Source organism: Nilaparvata lugens, chromosome 14 (genome assembly GCF_014356525.2).
Source record: "Nilaparvata lugens isolate BPH chromosome 14, ASM1435652v1, whole genome shotgun sequence".
NCBI lineage: Eukaryota > Metazoa > Arthropoda > Insecta > Hemiptera > Delphacidae > Nilaparvata > Nilaparvata lugens.
In genome coordinates, this window is record NC_052517.1 from 5,689,665 (window position 1) to 5,712,877 (window position 23,213).

At 34.6% G+C, this 23,213-nt stretch overlaps 1 protein-coding gene across 1 annotated transcript in view; it reads right to left on the bottom strand.

The window, feature by feature from the left end:
- The window catches only part of LOC111059649 (calmodulin-A), a 75,284-nt gene extending 52,600 nt beyond the window's left edge, over window positions 1-22,684 (bottom strand). Inside the window, exon 1 of the mRNA XM_039440622.1 lies at window positions 22,608-22,684. Within this exon, the coding sequence (XP_039296556.1) occupies window positions 22,608-22,646 (39 nt within the window). The 5' untranslated portion in view covers window positions 22,647-22,684. The remainder of the gene's footprint in view (window positions 1-22,607) is intronic.
- Window positions 22,685-23,213: the final 529 nt, after the last annotated feature.

The window sequence follows — 23,213 nt, forward strand, 5'->3', positions numbered from 1 at the left end:
GCAGGAATATTTCTTTTTCAACTGCGCGTCGATGTATACACAAGGTTTTCTGAAATTTTGCATTTTAAGGATAACATGAAAAGAAAAGGGATTCCTCCATACTCTGATATCACTATATATATCATCTACTTTGAAAATAGGATCAATCAGACCGTAGAATTATTCATAATCGATCAGCTGACAAGTGGATTATTCATTGCATGTATTACACAGGTTATGTCTGGCCGTGTCTATTTCTATAAGGAAATGTACCTAAAATACAAGGTATTCGAGGTACCTTGCTATAAGGTAGGACTTCTGTTTATATATTTATATGTTTAGATGTTTGGATGTTTAGATGTTTATATGTTTGTATTTCACCGGATCTCAAAAACGGCTCTAACGATTCTCACGAGATTCAGAACATAGTAGGTTCATAATAAAGATTTGATTGCACTTGGTCTAATCCCTGGGAAAACCCGCTGAAGGACATCAAAAGGATAATAATTATTCATCCTTGGAAAAACAGCTGATAATAATTATTTCGTTGTCTGTTGGTGATGGAAGTGAGTGACCGAGTTCATTTGTGTGGGACTGTGTCAAAATTATGACTCAGCTGTTGCACTTTTGTAATCATTCAATCAGGTACTTGGTGCCAGTTGCAAAAAAGCCGGGTTATTTTCAATCCTGATTAATTCCAGTAGATCCATCTTTTTGAAACGGTCTTCTCTGATTTGGTTCACGTGAAGTTAATCAGGATTAAAATTTAACCGGCTTTTGTGCAACCGGGCCTTTGTGAGAGAAACTTTTGCATTCCTCTGGGAATTAATCCCAATTACTGTGATTAGATAGAACATTTCAGTATGAATGTTATTATGATTTCTTCTTTCGTAATAAATTTTTCATGCATTTGTACTCCAGAGCGAAGCTCGGTCCCCGATATTAAAAAATGATCGAATGAACTGAATAATGCCAAAGAAATTGTAATATTCGTGATTGAGGAAATTAATTTTAAAATAGTTGAGAAATATTATTATCAGATGGAAAGATTATCATGAAACTGGATAAATCATCATATATGGGATACAAATTCAAACGTGAACTGAGTTTATTAACATGAGTGAGTTTTCGATCTTGGAGAAAACAAATAACAGTTTTTAAGAGAAAATTATGATCCAACAGTGGATTGTGATTTAACTGAATCAACTAGAACAGGTGACATGATGCTTGTGGATGGGTAAACTGCGTGAGGTCTACTGTTCACAGAACTACTAGTAAAAGTGACACATGAGCTCTGAAATAAAAATAAATTCTGATTCCAAGAAATCTTAGAAAATTGAGAATGAATCTCTTCAGGAATCACATATCAATGGAATCAAATAGAACCAAAACAGAAAATAAAGTTTTCGTAGAGACATCCATGAGAAAAGTTAAAAATCCGAACAGTGATAGAAAAATAGACAAAATATGAAGCATTTATAAAAGAACCAATCCACAAATTATTGAGATTATAGAATAAGAACGAATGGTAAAACTCACTTCGCTCCCCACATCCGTCTAGCCAGGGGGCTCCGCTCCCTGGACCCCCGACTGGATCGTCCAAAAATGAGATCAGCGTACTCGCTTCGCTCGCCAGCATTTTTTATTTGAACATGCTTCATTCTATCAGAAAGTCAAAGTAAAACGCTGAGAAGAACGTTGGAAAAACGCTGATTTTGGGCGTATCCTTGATGAAATATTAAAGTCATCTCATCACAAAATTTTTAGACCCTAGCTAACCTCTGTACCAAATTTGAACATTCTCTGTCTATTACTTGATGAAAGAACTGAGAAAACGCAAAAAACCTCTAATTTTGGGCGTATCTATGACGTTATTGCAAATACCTTCTGACACAACATTATTACACCCCAGCTGAGCTTCTGTAGTAAATTTGAACATTTTCTGTTCATTTGTTCTCGATAAAGCTGAGAAAGCGCAAAAAAACGCTGGATAAACGCAGATTTTGGGCGAATCTTCGGCGTTATTTTAAAATTCCTTCTAACACAACATTATTACACCCTAGCTGAGCTTCTGTACTAAATTTGAACAATTTCTGTTAATTTGTTCTCGATAAAGCTGAGAAAACGCTAAAAAACGCTGGAAAAACGCTAATTTTTGGCGTATCTATAACGTTATTGCAAATTCCTTCTAACACAACATTATCACACCCTAGCTTGGCTTCTGTATTGATAATTGATCATTTATAATTGATAATTTAACAGATATAGGGGGCTGAGACTTGAATCACAGCTATCTACTATAGAAGGCGGTGGTAAATGAGAATCGGCAACCCTGTAGTCCTATCATTTCCACTGAGTTCATTATTTCAATTCGAATTTTGCTAGAATTTGAATGAAATTGTTACCTATGTTTATGTTCTTGAAGGGACGGATTCAAAGATCCAAAGGTTCAAGGTACCTCACACGTCAACCGATGCTTATTGTGTGTCAATTCTTACCTAAGCTTCATAGCTGCAATATAATAATAGAATACAAGACAAAATGAATGATAGAATCAACGGCTTTTCAGTCACTTTCCTTGCCCTATTACAATAGGGTAATCTGAGCATTTTGTCGGAAGTTATAAGTGTTTGAAATTTTGATCCTTGAGGTGTCCTTAAGCGCGCCTCTCCACTAGGAAATACTGAAATGAAGTGCATCTAACGGGTGATTCTTATAGAACACAATCTTATGAATTCATGTTATTGTGCAAAATATCAATGTGAAGACTATGTAGTTGGTGATGATGGTTGAAGCTGAAAATTAGGTGTTTTTCACAATACAAGGAACATTGTTGTCAGGTGTACCTGGAAATCTATATGAGATAGAGCGCTCTACCTGATCTTAGATTGTAGAGCACAAAAATACGCCCAGTGGGATTTCGAATTAAACATCTAAATGGTAACAATCGGAAAATATTGTTGATCAAAATCTAAAATTCATCAAAATTTGATTTTCTCTTCAAATTTCACTCATTTTTGAAAAATCATAACTTAGTACTCATTGGAGAAAGAGAGTTCCGAATGATCTCATTTTATTAAGAATTTCATATTCAAGAAAAAAGGCAGGAGCAAATTTTTCTGTCCGATTACGAGATTTGGCAGAAATAGCTGAAAACTGGAAAATGAGCCGAAAATACGAGGTTTTTGGGCCACCCTGTATCTAGCACAAGGGAATTTTGCATGAAGAAATTGGTTCTGGACTTATCTTTTGTACTCAAATAATATATTACAAAATCAGAACTACAATATAAATTGCAAGCACACCCCCTTTTTTATGTCTATATTGACTGGACTAAATTTCCACTGAGTCTAACATGACCTATAGTGGTAGAAAACATAATAGCTTCAGAAAATGTAGACAATATCAAAACAATTTCTTGGGTATTCTTTCTTTAGAAAAATGTTCTAAACAACTGTTCAGTTGATAAACAATGTATTGCATGTACATCAAAAGTGACAAAACCTCAAAGAAGAGATTAAAATTGTGGGAAACAATGGAAAAATGACAGAAAGATTCTCTTTCTGGTCGGAAAATGCTGGTATTCATTTCGCTCAAAGAGCTTTCCCAGTGAAAATCGGGAAAACGAAGCGAAAATTTTAATGATCCTTTTCCCTCATCCCTAACCTTCCTCTACTGCGCAATGTTTGCTACAGTCAGCAGGGATGCTGGTGCAGGGGAGAAAGGGAAAGAAAATATCCCTGCTTTGACAATTATTGGGGATGTGGGTTGTTTTTGCTAAAAATGACAGGGATGCTAGTGCGTGGATAAGGGGAAACCAAATTTCTCTTCCCTGATATAACAAGGTATAAGTTGTTAGCTTCACTTGACAGTGATGTTGGTGGATGGGAAAAAACGAAGACAAAATTACTCTTTTTCATCAAAAACAAGTTGTGAGCTGCTCCCTACAGTTGACAATGATGTTGAGGCAGGGGAAAATGTATCAGAATTCACCTTCTCCGGCAATTACAAGGAAATATTTTCTTTGTTAGATATTATGCAACAGTGATGCCGGGACAGGTAAAAACGTGAAAAAAATTTCTCTTTTTCAGCAATAACAAGAGGCAAGTGTTGTTTAGTGGGAATTGAATTGTCAAGTTTGTTGATGGAGGGAAGGATCGACGGATTAATTTCCCTCCTCACACTTGATACAGAGATTGGAAATAATGTTGTTTGTTGGTGCTTAAAACGGCAGGTCTGTTGGTGGAGGGAAAAAAATGAGAACTAAATTTCCCCATTCTGCTAAACTTGAGGGTTGTGTTTGCTGGGGATGAGTAGGTCAGGTTTGTTGCAAAAAGGGAGAGTTTCAGTAGAAAGTTCCCTGTTCATGGATACAGAACTGAGAGAATATTGTTTGTTGATGCTGGATGATTCTTTCCAAAAGGGAAAATTTTGAGAAAAATTCCCTGTTTGTACTGATGAAGCAGGAAAAAAGAGTATCCATTGTTTTTTGATACTACAAAGATGACATTGTTGTGAAATTTTATTCCCTTTTGGAGAGGAAGGGGAAATAAAACGATGAATTCACTTTCAGAATTTCTCAAAACAAAATGATTAGTGGAGTTGGCTTCTAACAAAGTCACAATGAATTTGAATTTCATAAATCGTTTCTTCATTGTGAAAAAGAGAAATACATCAGTCATTATTGATCATTGTTGATCCTTTTCTAATCACGTATTTGATGCGTGTATTGTTAAATGTTAATGAATGAATAAATAAATAAATGAATATTCAGAAATTACAGAGAACAAACAATGTTTTTTCTTTATTTAGATTTGTTTTTTTATTTTTTTTATTGAGACTGATATCCACAATAGTCTTAAACTTGTCCGTAAGAATTATGAATAACTGGATAACTAGCTTATGATAAAGAGTGGATAAATCTATACTATAATAAAGGAAAGAACTGGCTTATACACGTAGGGGATAGGAAAATTATGCTTGACACATCATCACGTCTCAACTACTCAACTCATTAACTTGAAAATCTGTATATAGATTCTTAATTAACCGAGGATGGTTGTAGGCCTATTTTCAATTCTCCAAGACAAATTTACGTCAAATTTTCAGTTTCTCTAGTTTTAAAATAGACCTTTTGCGGAGTACGGGTTTCATCTAATTATTTATGTTTCATGAGTTTTTCGTTATTTTTTCTTCTTCATATTCTCCTTCTTCTTCCTCCAGTCTTCAATCCTCTTCCTTCCTCCTTTTGGGGAGACTATGGGCAGTTTAACGTCATACCCAGGACAAGAGAAAGACTCTTGAAACTCAATCAATTTTTACTTTCCTTGCCCTATTACCATAGGTAAGGAAAGTATTGCTTTTCGAAAAAAATTAAGGTACCCCAATTTGTAAATTTCTATACGTTTCGAGGTCCCCTGAGTCCAGAAAAGTGGTTTTTGGGTATTGGTCTGTATGTGTGTGTGTGTGTGTGTGTGTGTGTGTGTGTGTGTGTGTGTGTGTGTGTGTGTGTGTGTGTGTTGTGTGTGTGTGTGTGTGTGTGTGTGTGTGTGTTGTGTGTGTGTGTGTGTGTGTGGTGTGTGTGTGTGTGTGTGTGTGTGTGGTGTGTGTGGTGTGTGTGTGTGTGTGTATGAGTGTACGTGCGTCTGTGTACACGATATCTCATCTCCCAATCAACGGAATGACTTGAAATTAGGAACTTAAGGTCTTTACACTATAAGGATCTGACACGAACAATTTCGATCATATGCAATTCGAGATGGCGGCTAAAATGGCAAAAATTTTGTCAAAAACAGGGTTTTTCGCGATTTTATCGAAAATAACTCCAACGATTTTGATCAAATTCATACCAAAAATAGTCATTGTTAAGCTCTATCAACTGCCACAAGTCCCATATCTGTAAAAAGTTCAGGAGCTCCGCCCCATCTAGGTAAAGTTTGATTTTAGATTCCCGATTATCAGGCTTCAGATACAATTTGAACAAAAAATTTCAAATGGAAAAGATTGAGCATGGAAATCTCTACAATTAATGTTCAGTAACCTATGTTTGGACAATTTCTATCTAAATTCGGGAAAGAAACAATTTTGGGCTTCAAGCCTGTTGTTCTCCTTCCCCAATCATTCATAGTTGAGAATTATATGGTATCTATCAATGTATAAAATGAGAGCTATCCGACTTAGAAGACAGTGGTAACAGAGAATCGGCAACGCTGCTTTTTCATCTTTCTCCACTGCCATTATAACGTGGACCTCACTATGTAGCAGAATCTCTGAACATATCATAAAGCTGTTTTCTCATCAGAGTATGGTGAAGCTATTTCATAGTATCATCTCAATATTGTCGAAAATTGCATGTATGTGTATAAGTCTGGGATCTCATCCAATTTTCTCCAAAACATTTGGTAGAGAGTTAGTGGGGAGGATATTTTTAATATTCTTCCCAAAGAATGGACATTGATATGTTCAAAGCTCCGCCAATTTATGTAGATGCATTACAATATGATTATTATCTATAGTTATTATATTACAATTGCTTTTTCATATAATATACAGTTCAATAGTTATTTTCTTAGTCTATATTATGTAAATTCATCTATAACTTTGCTGTATTGTAAGCTATTGTATACAAGTGCATGAGCCAGTATATATTGTAATCTACATAAATAAAGTACTCAATCAATCAATCAATCAATCAAACATTCTCCCATTTTTTGAGACAAGACATCTCCTTAACACTCATCTATTACAAGACTTTTCTCATTTTTCTACAGGCTAGAGAATTTCGTTACACACTTTTCTAATATTTGAAGGAGGAATTTTCGAGAGAAGAAGGGAAAACTGGAAAAGGAATTTACAAGATAAGAAGGCGAAATTGAAGAAGGAATTTCGAAGGGAAAAGGGTATAATTGAAGGAGAAATTTCCAAGAGAAGATGGGAAAATTGGAGGAGGAATTTCCAAGAGATGAAGGCGAAATTGAAAAAAGAATTTTGAAGGGAAGAAGAAGAAAATGAAAATGAAGGAGAAATTCCCAAGAGAAGATGAAAAAACTGAAGGAGGAATTTTCAAGAGGAGAAGGAAGAAATGGAGGAGAAATTTTCAATAGAAAAGGGAAAATTGGAAGACGAATTCCCAAGAGAAAAGAGAAAATTGTAGGAGTAATTTCGAAGGGAAGAAGGAGAAATTGAAGGAGAAATTTCCAAGAGAAGATGTGAAAATTGAAGGAGGGATTCTCAAGAGAAGATGGGAGAATTGGAGGAGAAATTTTCAATAGAAAAGGGAAAATTGAAGGAGGAATTTGGAGAAAAAAAAGAGGGAGAATTGAAGGAGGAATTCCCAATAGAAAAGGGAGAATTTGAGGAGAAATTTCCAAGAGAAGATGTGAAAATTGAAGGAGGGATTCTCAAGAGAAGATGGGAGAATTGGAGGAGAAATTTTCAATAGAAAAGGGAAAATTGGAGGAGGAATTTTCGAGAGAAGAAGGGAAAATTGAAGAAGGAATTTCGAAGGGGAAAGGGGATAATTGAAGGAGAAATTTCCAAGAGAAGATGGGAAAATTGAAGAAGGAATTTTCAAGAGAAGAAGGGAGAATTGGAGGAGAAATTTTCAATAGAAAAGGGAAAATTGGAGGAGGAATTTTCGAGAGAAGAAGGGAAAATTGAAGAAGGAATTTCGAAGGGGAGAAGGAAAAATTAAAGGAGAAATTTCCAAGAGAAAATGAGAAAACTGAATGAGGAATTTTCAAAAAAAGAAGGAAGAATTGGAGGAGAAATTTTCAATAAAAAAGGGTAAATTGGAGAAGGGATTTTCAAGAGAAAAGAGAAAATTGTAGGAGTAATTTCGATGGGAAGATGGAAAAATTAAAGGAGACATTTCCAAGAGAAGATGGGAAAATTGAAGAAGGAATTTTCAAGAGAAGAAGGGAGAATTGAAGGAGGAATTTTCAATAAAAAAAGGGAGAATTAGAGGAGAAATTTTCAATAGAAAAGGGAAAATTGGAAGACGAATTCCCAAGAGAAAAGAGAAAATTGTAGGAGTAATTTCGAAGGGAAGAAGGAGAAATTGAAGGAGAAATTTCCAAGAGAAGATGTGAAAATTGAAGGAGGGATTCTCAAGAGAAGATGGGAGAATTGGAGGAGAAATTTTCAATAGAAAAGGAAAATTGAAGGAGGAATTTGGAGAAAAAAAAGAGGGAGAATTGAAGGAGGAATTCCCAATAGAAAAGGGAGAATTTGAGGAGAAATTTCCAAGAGAAGATGTGAAAATTGAAGGAGGGATTCTCAAGAGAAGATGGGAGAATTGGAGGAGAAATTTTCAATAGAAAAGGGAAAATTGGAGGAGGAATTTTCGAGAGAAGAAGGGAAAATTGAAGAAGGAATTTCGAAGGGAAAAGGGAATAATTGAAGGAGAAATTTCCAAGAGAAAATGAGAAAACTGAATGAGGAATTTTCAAGAGAAGAAGGGAGAATTGGAGGAGAAATTTTCAATAGAAAAGGGAAAATTGGAGGAGGAATTTTCGAGAGAAGAAGGGAAAATTGAAGAAGGAATTTCGAAGGGGAGAAGGAAAAATTAAAGGAGAAATTTCAAGAGAAAATGAGAAAACTGAATGAGGAATTTTCAAAAAAAGAAGGAAGAATTGGAGGAGAAATTTTCAATAGAAAAGGGAAAATTGGAGAAGGGATTTTCAAGAGAAAAAGAGAAAATTGTAGGAGTAATTTCGATGGGAAGATGGAAAAATTAAAGGAGACATTTCCAAGAGAAGATGGGAAAATTGAAGAAGGAATTTTCAAGAGAAGAAGGGAGAATTGAAGGAGGAATTTTCAATAAAAAAAGGGAGAATTAGAGGAGAAATTTTCAATAGAAAAGGGGAAAATTGGAGGACGAATTTTCAAGAGAAAAGGGAAAATTGAAGAAGGAATTTCCAAGAAAAAAGAGAAAACTGGAGGAGAATATATTTCCATCTCAGCTCAGAGCATATTATATTTTCCCAATTTGTTATCATATTATCTTCACTTTCAGAAAATGTTTCTACCTTCTTGAACATTTTCTGGAATGTTTATTTCATTTTCTGGAATCTAATTTATTTCACGGTTTCCATCATTTGTATGAATTTCTGCAAATATTTTTCACTATGTATAGTATTTATTCATTTAATTTAGAAGTGTTAATTTTTGCTTTGTTTAATTTTATAAGTGTTTGCCATAAGTCTTGTTGGACCTGGCAATGGAAGAGGTTTTTAATAAAAATATCAAATGTATCACTCTCTCTCTCTCTTTCTCTTTTCAATTCTCTCTCCTCATTCTCTCACTCTTACATGAACTAATCTCTTTTGTACAATAATTCCCCTTTGTTATTAACATTATTTTTGGATTTAAATCTACAAATCTTTTTTCTAATAATAAATTTCACTCCCTCATTATTCCAATTATTATATCATATCGATTTTCTAATTATTGGGAATTAACTTTTCTTTTTTTTCCTTATTATTATTTACTCTTTTCTGTTAATTGATTCAACTGAATGATTCATCGTTTCTATGATTTGGTTTCTACTTATTGATATTTTTGTCTTAATTTTTTTCGCTTAGACATAATATTTCGTTTGAATTTTCAACTTCCTTTTTTTTACGGTTAAGTGCTGAAGGGGAGGGTATCCTCGATACACTCTCTGAGAATGGACTTCTTAAGGTCCAAACCTCATCGTTTCATGTGAAAACATTACAACCTCAACTTTCGCATATTTCATCATTTTTCTTGCTCAATATTATTGTAGAACTCTTCAGTTTAATATGATTCACCATATTATTTTACTTGTTAATCACATGAATCTAGGAATCTGAATCTGAATCTCACACACACACACACTCTCTTTCTCACTCTATCTCACTCAATCTCTCTCTCCGAGAGAGGATATTTTAATATCCTTTCCGAAGAATGGACATTGATATGTCCAAAGCTCCGCCAATTTATGTAGATGCATAACAATATAATTATTATCTATAGTTATTATATTACAAATTGCTTTCTCATATCATATACAGTTCAATAATTATTTTCTTAGTCTATATTATGTAAATTCATCTATAATTTTGCTGTATTGTAAGCTATTGTATATAAGTGTATAAGCCAGTATATATTGTAATCTACATAAATAAAGTACTCAATCAATCAATCAATCAATCTCCGATCGTATGTTGTTGGAAAGGACATAATTTCATATCCTTATCAGAGAGTCGACAATTATTTGTTGAAACACAGTCGATTCATGAAGTTACATCACAATATTGTATTATCGCTATTATAATTGTATACATTCTTCATTCTCATTAATTTTCATTTATTTTATTTAATTATTTATTGTATAAAATACTATAATCATTATACAATTATGACATTGGAGGAAAAACTAGGCTCAGCCTGTACTATTTCTCTCCAAAAATTTTGATAAAATGTTAATGTAGTCCAAAAGATAAGGATATATAGTCACACACTGCTTCGTCACTTGATTTTCGGTCCAGAAATGATGATTTAAAATTTTGAATTTTGAAAGTTGATTTTATACTCTAAATGAATCACAGAATGTATCACAAAAAATTAAAAACTTAAGAAATATTGCACTTATTTAAAAAATTCGAATACAAAATCAAAAACCCACTCACTATTTTTCCATACTTCATAGAATTCGTTAAATAATATTAGTAATACTGTAATTTGATGTTAATTAGTCTATAAGTCAGTATATATTGTAACATACTCGAATAAAAAACTCCAATCTAATCTAATCTCTCTCACCCTCTATTTCTCAACATCTTACTCTCTATTTTCCACAATCTCACTCTATCTTATTCTTTCTCTCTCACTCACCGTCTCCCAACTCTCTCACTCTCTCTCTTTACTTTTTCATTTTTCATCATTATTCTTGCTCAATATTATTGTAGAACTCATCAGTTTAATATGATTAACCATGTCATTTTACCGCTACTGGTATTTATTTTTAACGCTAGAACGTAAGTTGAATTATGTTTTGTTAAACACATGAATAAAGGAATCTGAATGTGAATCTGAATCTCTTTCTACATCACAGTCTATTTTATTTTCTATCCCTCTCTCTCTCTCTCTCTCTCTCTCTCTTTGTCCCTCTCTCTCTATCTCACACTCTCACTCTCTCTCTCTCCGTATCATTCTCTCTCTCACTCTCTCTCTATCTATCTCTCTTTCCAAAAAGACAAAATAATCCTAATCCGAAAGCACTTTGCTCTCCAAATCGATTAAACCCACATTCAGAACAAAGTGGGAACCTGAGCGCTTTCTAGCGGCGATTTCTCCAACTACTTGGTAAACTGTATACTAAAAGGAGTACAAAGGACTCTGTATACTCAACAACCCCTGCAATTATTTTAAAAACTCTGTGCAGCACATCATTTATGGCATATCACCATAAATGATACAGTATCAACACAATATGTTACAGTATCATCTCAACTTCTCAACTTGATACACATCACCATAATTTGATACAAAGCTTCCGAGCTCTGAATGAATTCTACAATGTACAATCCATAGTGAGGTCCACGTTATAATGGCAGTATTTGATTAACAGTGGTGTTGCTATCCTTGTCTATCATTCGACAAAGCAGATAGCGCTATCCTTTTCCAGCTCCGCAACGTTGTCAGATCGTCTTCCAACAATGTAGAAATATAATCAGAATATTTCAATTTTGAAAATTGAAAATTAATTCATGAAACAATATAATTGACCGAGCGAATTGAGGTCTGAAATTCAAGACGACGGTTTTGCATTTCTCTTTATGTTTATATTTATGTTTATATTCTTGTTCATATTTATGTTCCGCATTCACGGCGAAACACAGCAATAGATTTTCATGAAATTGTATGTTCCTCTTTGAACTATTTCGCGTCGACGTATATATAGGTTTTTAGAAATTTCGCATTTTGAGGATAATACCAAAAAAGGAGTCTCCTTTGAACGCCAATATTATCGTAAAAATCAGACTATAGAATAATTATTCATCATAAATCGCAGCTGTCGGGTGGATTATTGATTGCATGCAATAGCGCATGCAATTAATATCACAATATAACTTGGTAAAGAATCAGCTGCTGTGTAGACTATTAATTGCATGCCTCAATGAATGCAATTTTTATGCACTATTCAATGAACTACTATTGATTGCATGCAATTAATAACTAAAATAACATAGTATTGTCTCTCGACCTTTCTCTGCTTTGAACTCGGGCTGTCCTGTTGCCAGTATGTCTTAAAGGAGATTAGCTTTTAATGATAGTATTTTTGATACACCAACCCCAACAGCCATTAGTCGTTTTTACACCGATATCACGCCGACACGACATACAGACAGGATTTACTCTGATGGACAGTATAAGAGGAAGCTGTTGTTTATAACTGCGCGAGGTCTACTGTTCACAGAACTACTAGTATTTTCTTGGCGGATAGAATATAATTGATGATTTCAGACAAGAATGAACAGTTGATTTATACTGGTATCAGCCATCCTCTATAAAAGGCAGTGACAAGATAGAGACTCGGCATCGCTATTCCACTTTCTTTCTCTACTGCTATTAAAACGTGGACCTTACTATAGCCAACTACTGGTCACCCATCCAAAAGCAGTACCAAGCTCTAGTTACTTGAGACTTAGTAGAAATTGGGTCTTAAGTTGACTTGTGAATCCAAAAAGGTGTGAAGCACTTTCTTGGAGTGAAAGTGACAAAAATTGGAAGTGTTCTGGGAAGAAGAATAAGAAAGAGAAGAAGAAGAAAAAGAAGAAGAAGAGAAAGAAGAATAGGAAGAGGAGGAGGTGGAAGAGAATGAGGAGGAGGAGAAGTCGGGAGAGAACGTCCACTCAGTTCTGACTTTTCACAAGATCTCGAATTTCATTCACGTACACTTCCAGACTAGAGAGAGGTCCATCGAGCTGAACTTTACTTCTCCTCCTCTTCCTCCTCCTCCTCTTCTTCTTCCTCCTTCTTCTACTTCTTCCTCCTTCTTCTACTTCTTCCTCTTCCTCATTCATTGACCGAGCAAATTGAGGTCTAAGATTCAAATCGACGGTTATGTTCTCTTTATGTGCATATGTTTAAATGTTTATATCTATGTTTTTATGTTCAGAATTTACGGGGAAACGCATCAATAGATTTCCATGAAATTTGACAGGTATGTTCCATTTTAAATTGCGCGTCGACGTATATACAAGGTTTTTGAAAATTTTGCATCTCAAGGATAATATAAAAGGAAAAAGAAGCCTCCTTCATACGCCAATATTAGAGTGAAAATCAGACTATAGAATTATTCATTAACCGAACGAAGTGAGGTCTAAGATTCAAGTCGACGGTTTGGCATTTTTCTTAATGTTTGAATGTTTATATATTTATAAGTTGCGCATTTACGGCGAAAAGCAGCAATAGATTTTCATGAAATTTGAGAGGTATGATCCTTTTTAAATTGCGCGTCGACGTATATACAAGGTTTTTGAAAATTTTGCATTTCAAGGATAATATAAAAAGGAAGGGAGCCTCCTTCATACGCCATTATTAGAGTAAAAATCAGACTATAGAATTATTCATCATAAATCAGCTGACAAGTGATTACACAGATGTGTGGAGAAGCCAGTCTATTGCTGTATTTCCATAAGGTCTATAGTTTCAATCAGGTACTTGTGGATGAGGATTCTGCGTGAGGTCTACTGTTCACAGAACTACTAGTCTAGGAGGATTGGGAGAACGAAGAGGAGGATGTGGAAAGTAAGAGAAAAGAATGCATAATATGGAGGAAAAAAGAGATGGTTGAAGAAAGTGGTGGAAAAAGAGAAAGTGGAGGAGGAGGTGTAGGAGGAGAAGGAGGAGGAGGAAGAGGAGGAAGAGGAGGAAAAGGAGGAGCAGAGGAACTAGAAGAAAATTCGGAAATATATAGTTTTTGGTTAAATTCCAACAAAAGAAATTCTCCAGACTTGCTGTCTCTGGACCGAATTTATTCTGGAAATCGACTAGCTTTTCGATTTTCAAAACTAACTTCACTCGGATACTCTCTCTTCTTTCTCTCTCTCCTTCTCCTACTTCCAAACTCAATTTTTCCCCCTTCTCTGTCTCTCTCTCTCTCTCTCTCTCGAAATTTTTAAAACTAATTTCGCTCTCTCACTCTTTTTTTCTCACTGTTCTTAACTCTCAAACGTTCAATATTTCTCCCTCTTCCTCTCTCTTCCCCCCCCCCTCAATCTCTCTCTCTCTCTCTCCAACACACACTATCACTCTGAAACTCAATATAGTGCTCTCTTTTCTCCTCTCTCTCCTACACACTCTCTCTCTCTCTCACTCTGCAATTCAATATAGTACTCTCTTTTCTCCTCTCTCTCCTACACACTCTCTCTCTCTCTCACTCTGCAATTCAATATAGTGCTCTCTTTTTTCCCACTCTATCTCTCACTCTCGAATTCTTGAAACAAATTCCGCACTCTGTCTCTCTCTCTCTCTCTCTCTCAACAATTGAAAAATGAAGTCCATCTATTTATCTCTTTACAACCCTCCCTTCCTCATCATTTCCCTCTGTCTTGTTTCCTATATCCTTTACAATTCTGCTCTACCTTCGTGGCTTATTGGATTTTTACTGAATTTTCCGAGCAAGAAAAATTCTTAGTGGTTATACTGGTTGATATCGCTTTTATTTTATATAACTGTATATATTTTCCAATATGGAAACTGATCAGATTCTATAGTGAGGTCCACGTTATAAAGTCAGCACCTGATCAACATTGGTATTGCTATCCTTGTCTATCATCATCGCATCATTTTCGTATCACCTTTGTATCATCTTCCTATAGTGAGGCCCAAGAATAGTATATAGTGTTGATCCTGTATATGTGTGGTGATACGTAACATATTGTGTTGATACAGTATCATGTTTGGTGATACTGTAACATATTGTGTTGATACAGTATCATGTTTGGTGATACTGTATCATATTGTGTTGATACTGTATCATGTATCATATTGTGTTGATACTGTATCATGTATCATATTGTGTTGATACTGTATCATGTATCATATTGTGTTGATACTGTATCATATTTGGTTATACTGTATCATGTTGTGGTTGTTCTTGTTCTATAGTGAGGTCCACGATATAAAGTCAGCACCTGATCAACATTGGTGTTGCTATCCTTGTGTGTTATTAGACAAAGCAGAAAGCTTTATCCTTTTCTAATCCCTCACCTTTGCAGAATCATTGGAGGATGATGAGATAAGAGTTTAGGTAGGTTTAGGTAGATTCCGAACCACCAGCAAGACATTTTCAACATCATAACTATTGGATTCTAGAGCTGGCCTTGAGGAGTCACCCATCCAACTTCAGTACCGAGAGCCTGTCACTTATTCAATCTGAGACATAAGGTATGACAACTTCCCAAAATGTTTCAATGATCAAATTAATTTAGATTCTAAAATGAGGGAATAGTATATTTCGCACCTAGAGCAGAAAAACATTTTTGCCCGTGGTGCGAACGATATTTTTCGCCACACTACAGGTATTGCTGACAAGATAAATAAAGAATACTTGCTAAGCTATCGTACCTATCTCTTGATTTTAGTGGTAGAAGATTTGCAGTCAGGATTTCAGATTCTTTTAAAATTTCACTTGGAATACCACAGTCATCTTCAAGCATTTTTGAAAATTCGGAATGCACTAATCAACAATAAATAATTGAATAAAACTGGTCGCGAAGCGAATTAGTTTGATTCGAAACTGGAACTGAAATCATGGCGACTTCAGCTGATGATGAAAGTGGACACTTGCCCGATCTAGCGGATGACTTATTAACTACTTCCATGAGCGGCTGGAAAGAGACAACTTTCTGGCCTAGACCGGAAAAGAAACCCTTTTCTGACGTCGTCTGCAAACAAGGTCTTTCAGATCTACGTAGGGACTGGAAAACAGCTGCTTTCTGTGCAGTGTGGCGAAAAAATATAATTTGTATCATATACAAACCAAATTGAATAACAAAATAACACTCACTAATCACTATAAATTGTCAAATAATGATCAACTTTGAAAATTATGATATACTCTAGTTTAGGAGGATTATCTTGTCATGTCAACAAATCAGATTATGTTGATCAAATCGATTGAATTGTCTAGCTAGATAAAATTTCTCGCAGATTGATTATGATTACTCAGCTGGAAATAATTCTGTCTCCCTCCCAAACAGGCACACGCATCTTCTGTTATCGAGAGACGACGAAATTATCATCTGTTTTTCGAGGATAAATAATCATTTTAATGTCATTCAGCGAGTTTTCCAAAGAATAAGACCTAGTGCAATCGAATTTTTATATCATGAACCTACTATGTTCCAAATTTCGTAAAAATCATTAGAGCCGTTTTCGAGATCCATAAAACATAAATAACCAAATATAATAAAAATAGCCAGATATAAAAATAACCAGATAGTATAAATACAGAAATTGCTCGCTTAATATAAAAGGATTTAGATTCTCAAATGAGGTAAAATTATTATCAAGTTTTATTTCCTTTTTCGAACAATATTTTTTTCACTATGGTCTCGAAATTTTGATTCACCAAGATAAGTTGGGTTATTCCTCTCTCTTCCGTAACCTTTTTCTCTCTCTCTCTCTATTTTATTTCACTATATTATTATGAATGATTATATGGTCATGTAGTATTATTATTGTGAGAATGTAATGAAAATGATGTCATAACCGTGTTATCATTTAAGATGATTGTAAAACTATAAATATTATTGTAACCATGTTACCATAGGCGACAAGCCTAGTAACAATTTAAAAATTATATCTATCTCTCTCATTCTCTCTCTCACTCTCTTTCTTTCTTTCTCTCTATCTCTCTTTCTCTCCCTCTCCATGCATTTCGTTCAGATTCCCAATTTCGTGAGAGAGAGCGGATTGTGATTGTGTTTTGTCCCTTAGGGAAATAAAAGGGTCAACCTTTTTCGGGATTTCCACTGATCTTGTTATTTATATTATTGTCTCAGCAGTACAGCAGAGAGGATTCTCACCAAAAAATAAACAAAAAATGGAGAAAAAAGTCTGCAAAATAATAGAATTGGCAGAAGACACAAAAGCAAGGATACATTCAGGCCTGGCTTTCAGGACACAGGACTCTCATTAAATCTAATAAACCATTATTCTTTATTTATTTATTTATATTTTTTACAAAGAAGCACTGACTGGGAGAGAAAAACTAAGGATACTCCTTGTACTATTTCTCTCCCAAATTTAGATAACATTTTAAAAGTCCAAAATAGGGTTATGATTTCACTTTACTAAAATTAAGTCCATTGATTCATACAATAAGTACATCATAGAAATGATAGGTAGAGAAAAAATCTGGTGTGGCGCACTCACACAACTTTCCTTGCCGTTATGAAAATTGATCTCCTGACGCTAGTGTTCCCGCGCATCTCAAGTCTACTACTCAAAGATTTGAGCCAGCTGGTGACAGGGCAATAACGCTGGAGACACGCGAAGTCTGCTATCTCTTCATAGTGAATCATTTAATAGAATCAACAGTTGCCAACAGTTTGCAATCGGATAATCAAATTTTCTCGAATTTCGAGCTTATTTTCAATTTTAGGTGAAAATGTTACTGAACATAAATTGTAGAGATATTCATGCTGAATTGTTTTTGTTCAAATTGTATCTGAAGCCTGATAATTGAGAATCTGAAATCAAACTTTGCATAAATGGGGCGGAGCTCCTGAAATTTTTACAGATATGGGACTTGTGGCAGTTATCAATTACTATTCTAGGTATGAATTTGATCAAAATCGTTGGAGCCGTTTTCGAGAAAATCGCAAAAAACCCTGTTTTTGACAACATTTTCGCCATTTTAGCCGCCATCTTGAATCGCATTTGATTGAAATTGTTCGTATCGGATCCTTATATTGTAAGGACCTTAAGTTCCAAATTTCATGTCATTCCGTTAATTGGGAGAAGAGATATCGTGTAGGCTACACAGACACACATACACACACACACACACAGACCATACCCGAAAACCAATTTTTTGGACTCAGGGGACCTTGAAACGTATAGAAATTTAGAAATTGGGGTACCTTAATTTTTTTCGGAAAGCAATACTTTCCTTACCTATGGTAATAGGGCAAGGAAAGTAAAAATAAGGTAACCTTGTGCTATTCCTCTCCCAAATTTAAATAAGGTTACACATAGTCCAAAATAGGTTAAGTCTTGTAGTTGTTCACTTCACGAAATCTTCAGTGAACGTTTACAGTGAGATCCATGTTATAATGGTAGAGGATAACAACGTTCTTAAGGCCGATTCTCTGCCTTGCAAATGCCCTTCATAGATGATAGCTGATACCGGTTTATCTTATTCTATATAACTGTTCATTCTTGTTTCGAATAATAAATTATATTTTATTCGTCAAGAAAATAATCTTTATTCAAATTCTTTATTCTTTATTAAAAAAAAAAAAAAATTAAACAATCAAACGCATTCCAAAAATCAAATACAATATTGTTTCCTAATTTCTAATATGTGTTGCCTATAGGCTACCCTGTGTGAGGACACTTGAATATATATATTATATATATATATATATATATATAATAAAATATTTATATACAAATTTCAATATTATATCATGAAGAACATAATATTTTCAATGATAACATTCCGTTTAAAATGAAAAAAATGATAAAAATCATTTTTAAATGATATATTTTTCCAATGATAAAATAATAAATTTTCATAATTTAGATTGAATATTTTGTTGGTTCATTGTAATGCTACATTGTTTAGAAACGATCTGGCAACGTGCTGAGGTATAAATGTAGGTATCAAACTAGTGTGATATATTATTGTACTCTTCATCTATAATATAAAAAAGGAAAGAATGGGCATATACACAAACGGTAGTTTGAGATATTATTTAAAAGAGATATTTTTTAAAAAAGATATAAACTTTTTGTGTAGTTGAGTTTTTTAGTTTATCAGAGATTGACATTGGTGTAACAACCGAAACCAGTCTTTCTATCTATCAATTAATCTCTGAATTTTGACAATTTTCTAGTCTTTTTATTTAATTTTTATGATATTATAGAATATTCTGGAAATTCATTATATTTCTTCACAGCTTACAAACGATAAGGCAATGGTGCTGAGTGGAAAAGGATAGAGCTATTTGATTTGTCTAATGACAGACAAGGATAGCAACATCAATGTTGATCAGATGCTGCCATTATAACGTGGACCTCACTACAGAATAGAAAATAATATGAGTCTAAAGACACTGCTTTGTTGAAATAAACTTGTGATGATACTCATTGAAACAGAAGCTAATGACAAGACGCTAGGAAGAGGTGAAGAAGATGGGAAAGAAGAAGGAGAAGAAGAAGAAGAAGAAGAAGAAGAAGAAGAAGGAGAAGTAGCAGCAGAAGAAGAAGAAGAAGAAGAGGAAGAGGACGAAGAAGGAGGAAAGAGGAAGAAGAGGAGGAGGACGAGGTGAATGAGGATATGGAGGAGGATGTGAAGAAGCAGGAAGAGGAAAAGGAGGAAAAGGAGGAGAAAGACAAGGAGCAGGAGAAGTAGGAGGAGGAGGAGATGGAGAAGGAGAAGGAGGAGTAGATGGAGGAAGAGGAGAAGCATGGAAGTCTCTTTGCTAAGTAAATAGCATGACATTGCAACAGAGAGCAGAGTCTGGCCTATTATTAATGATAGAGTCCCGAGACCTTCTTACACATTCCATTCTTCATCTCATGAAAGACCCGAGGAAAAAGAAGAATACGAAGATAAAGAAGGAGAAGAAGAAGAAGAAGAAGAAGAAAAAGAAGAAGAAAAAGAAGAAGAAAAAGAAGAAGAAGAAGAACATGAGGAGTTACAGAGCTGAGAATGAGGCAACAGCTTTTGTTAATGTCAACAAAAATTTATATGAAGAAGTAGAGAAGCTTCATGATCAGAAATACCAAAAGAAGAAGAAGAAGTAGAAGAAGAAGGAGAAGAAGAAGAAGAAGAAGAAGAAGAAGAAAAAGAAGAAAAAGAAGAAGAAGAACATGAGGAGTTACAGAGCTGAGAATGAGGCAACAGCTTTTGTTAATGTCAACAAAAATTTATATGAAGAAGTAGAGAAGCTTCATGATCAGAAATACCAAAAGAAGAAGAAGAAGTAGAAGAAGAAGGAGAAGAAGAAGAATAAGAAGAAGAAGAAGAAGAAAAAGAAGAAAAAGAAGAAGAAGAACATGAGGAGTTACAGAGCTGAGAGTAAGGCAAGAGCTTTTGTTAATGTCAACAAAAATTTATATGAAGAAGTAGAGAAGCTTCATGATCAGAAATACCAAAAGAAGAAGAAGAAGTAGAAGAAGAAGGAGAAGAAGAAGAAGAAGAAGAAAAAGAAGAAAAAGAAGAAGAAGAACATGAGGAGTTACAGAGCTGAGAATAAGGCAACAGCTTTTGTTAATGTCAACAAAAATTTATATGAAGAAGTAGAGATAAGCTTCATGATCAGAAGTATCGATGATGAAAAAGAAGAAGGAGAAGAAGAAGAAAATAAGAAGAAGAAGAAGAAGAAGAAGAAGAAGAAGAAGACACATAGATGAAGAAGAAATAGAAGAAGAGAGGTAAGAAAAATCAAAGACCTTAAAGATGCATAGACTCACATGCAGCGCTAGTGTCGTACTTGGAATTGAAATTCTGCCATTGAGGGGGAAACCCATAAGATTATTACATACCAATGCCACCAATGCCTTTGTGATCTATAGTATTACAAATAAATAATATATAATATCTCGTGCTAAAATACCCCAATGGCGGCCTTCAATTTCAAGTAAGAGCTATCATTGGGAAGGCATAGGCATTGTGGGTCTATATCTCTTCAAGGTCTTTGAGAAAAATGATAGGAGATGGAAAAGAAGAAAAAGAAGGTAGGGACGGTTGGATCGCCGTCTAGGTGTCACCCGACAACCTGACATCTGGTCATTTTGGCCATAGGCGACAACCTGTACCATCGTAAAAATATACCATTGCCGTCAAGTTGTCACCCCAACTACTTGTCACCTACTGAACTGAAGGTGCCAACTTGTCATGACCGTAAACGACCTGACACCTCCCACACACACGATAGACTGTCACCTCGACTACTTGTCTCCTGGTACCTTCAGGGGATAGTTTGACGGCACCGTTCACGACAGCCTGACACCTTGCACGCTGGCGTCAAATTTTTGACCGAGCGAAGTGAGGTCTAAGATTCAAGTCGACGGTTTGGCATTTCTCTTGATGTTTAGATGTTTAAATTTATGAATGTTTGAATGTTTGAATGTTCGAATGTTTGAATGTTCGAATGTTTGAATGTTTGAATGTTTGAATGTTTGAATGTTTGAATGTTTGAATGTTCGAATGTTTGAATGTTTGAATGTTTAAATGTTTATATGTTGCGCATTTACGGTAAAACGTCGGTAAAAGATTTTCATGAAATTTGACAGGTATGTTCCTTTTTAAATTGCGCGTCTACGTATATACAAGGTTTTTGGAAATGTTGCATTTCAAGGATAATATAAAAGGAAAAAGGAGCCTCCTTCATACGACAATATTAGAGTGAAAATCAGACTATAGAATTATTCATCATAAATCAGCTGTCGAGTTGACTATAAATTGCATGCCATGACGCATGCAATAATTCAATATCTCAATGTACCTTGCTAAAAAATTAGCAGGTGTGTAAACTATAAATTGCATGCCTCATTGAATGCAATTTTTATGCACTATTAAATAGGATGCAAAGAACTTATAACAGCTCGCCTGGGCGCCTAGATGTCTTCTGGCTTTCTCGCGCTAAATTCCGGAAAGCGTTATATGATAATTATTAAATCTTGTGTAAGCATGATCTGATCAAATAAATAGTTAGTGTATCAGTGTGGATGTGCTTATGGTTTGGGACGTCGTTATAACCGCGCGAGGTCTACTGTTCACAGAACTACTAGTTATTACTGGTTATGATGTAGAATTGAATTCTAAGCACTTTTGGTTCTGTAACATTTTCTCATCAAACGCACGGTTCGGGAGATATTCGCCGTTTTTGCTAATTTTGGGACAAATTTTTTTGAGTTGACAGGTATATGACAATGCATATGACAAGATAATAGAATAAAAACACAAATATGTTGTCAAATTGTACACAGTTTTTTTTTGGTACACGACCATGGTTTCATGACCACACCGGTAACATTTTCAAGTTGACTGTCAACTTGTTGAAAATGTGACCGGTGTGGTCACGAAACCATGGTCGTGTACCGAATAATACTGTGTACAATTTGACAACATATGTGTGTTTTTATTCAATATGGAACGGTTCCACAATATTGACAATGACTCAGTCGCATATGAAAAGGTATATGACAGCTATGTGGCAATGTATATGACAAGTATAAGACAGGTATATGACAGATATATGACAGGTATATGACAAGTATATGACAGGTATATGACAAGGTTCATGACAGGATTTGTGATAGATATTCCTCAATTTTCTAATAGTTATCATAACATTTATGATTATTATTTATGATTATCATTTATGATTATGATTATTATTATTATTTAGACTCACCCTCCTCATGACACGAAGCGAAAATGACGAAGTCTTCATTTTGGTGCTAATACTGGATGTTAAAGGCAGTCACAACTGAAAAATAAACAGGGAAAACACATCTTATCATTAGAAATCAAACATTATTATCATTTGAGGCTGTGTAAAGGCTAAAAATAAACTTTCTACTCGTGATATTTTTTTTCAAGTTTTTCGATTTGTATGTCATCAAGCTATCAAAATGAAAAAGTTTTCTCAGGAAAACATTTTTTTTCGGTCATTACTTTTTGAGATATGAGCACCTGAAGTTTAAATTTTTGGGACAGAACATTTCAAATTCGGTAAGAGATAAATCCATGAGATTTAGAGGTTGGATTCTTCATGGTATTGTTGATCTAGTGGAACAAAAATTTCCTGAAAATATCAATCTTTAAGATAGTTATTCAATTAACTAAAAATAACCGAAAATAACTTCTAGCTGAGTTATTTTTGGTAAATTGAATAACTTTTTCAAAAATTGATATTTTCAGGAAAATTTTGTTTTACTAGATCAACAATATCATGAAGAATCCATCCTTCAAATCTCATGGATTTATCTCTTACCGAATTTGAAATGTTCTGTCCCAA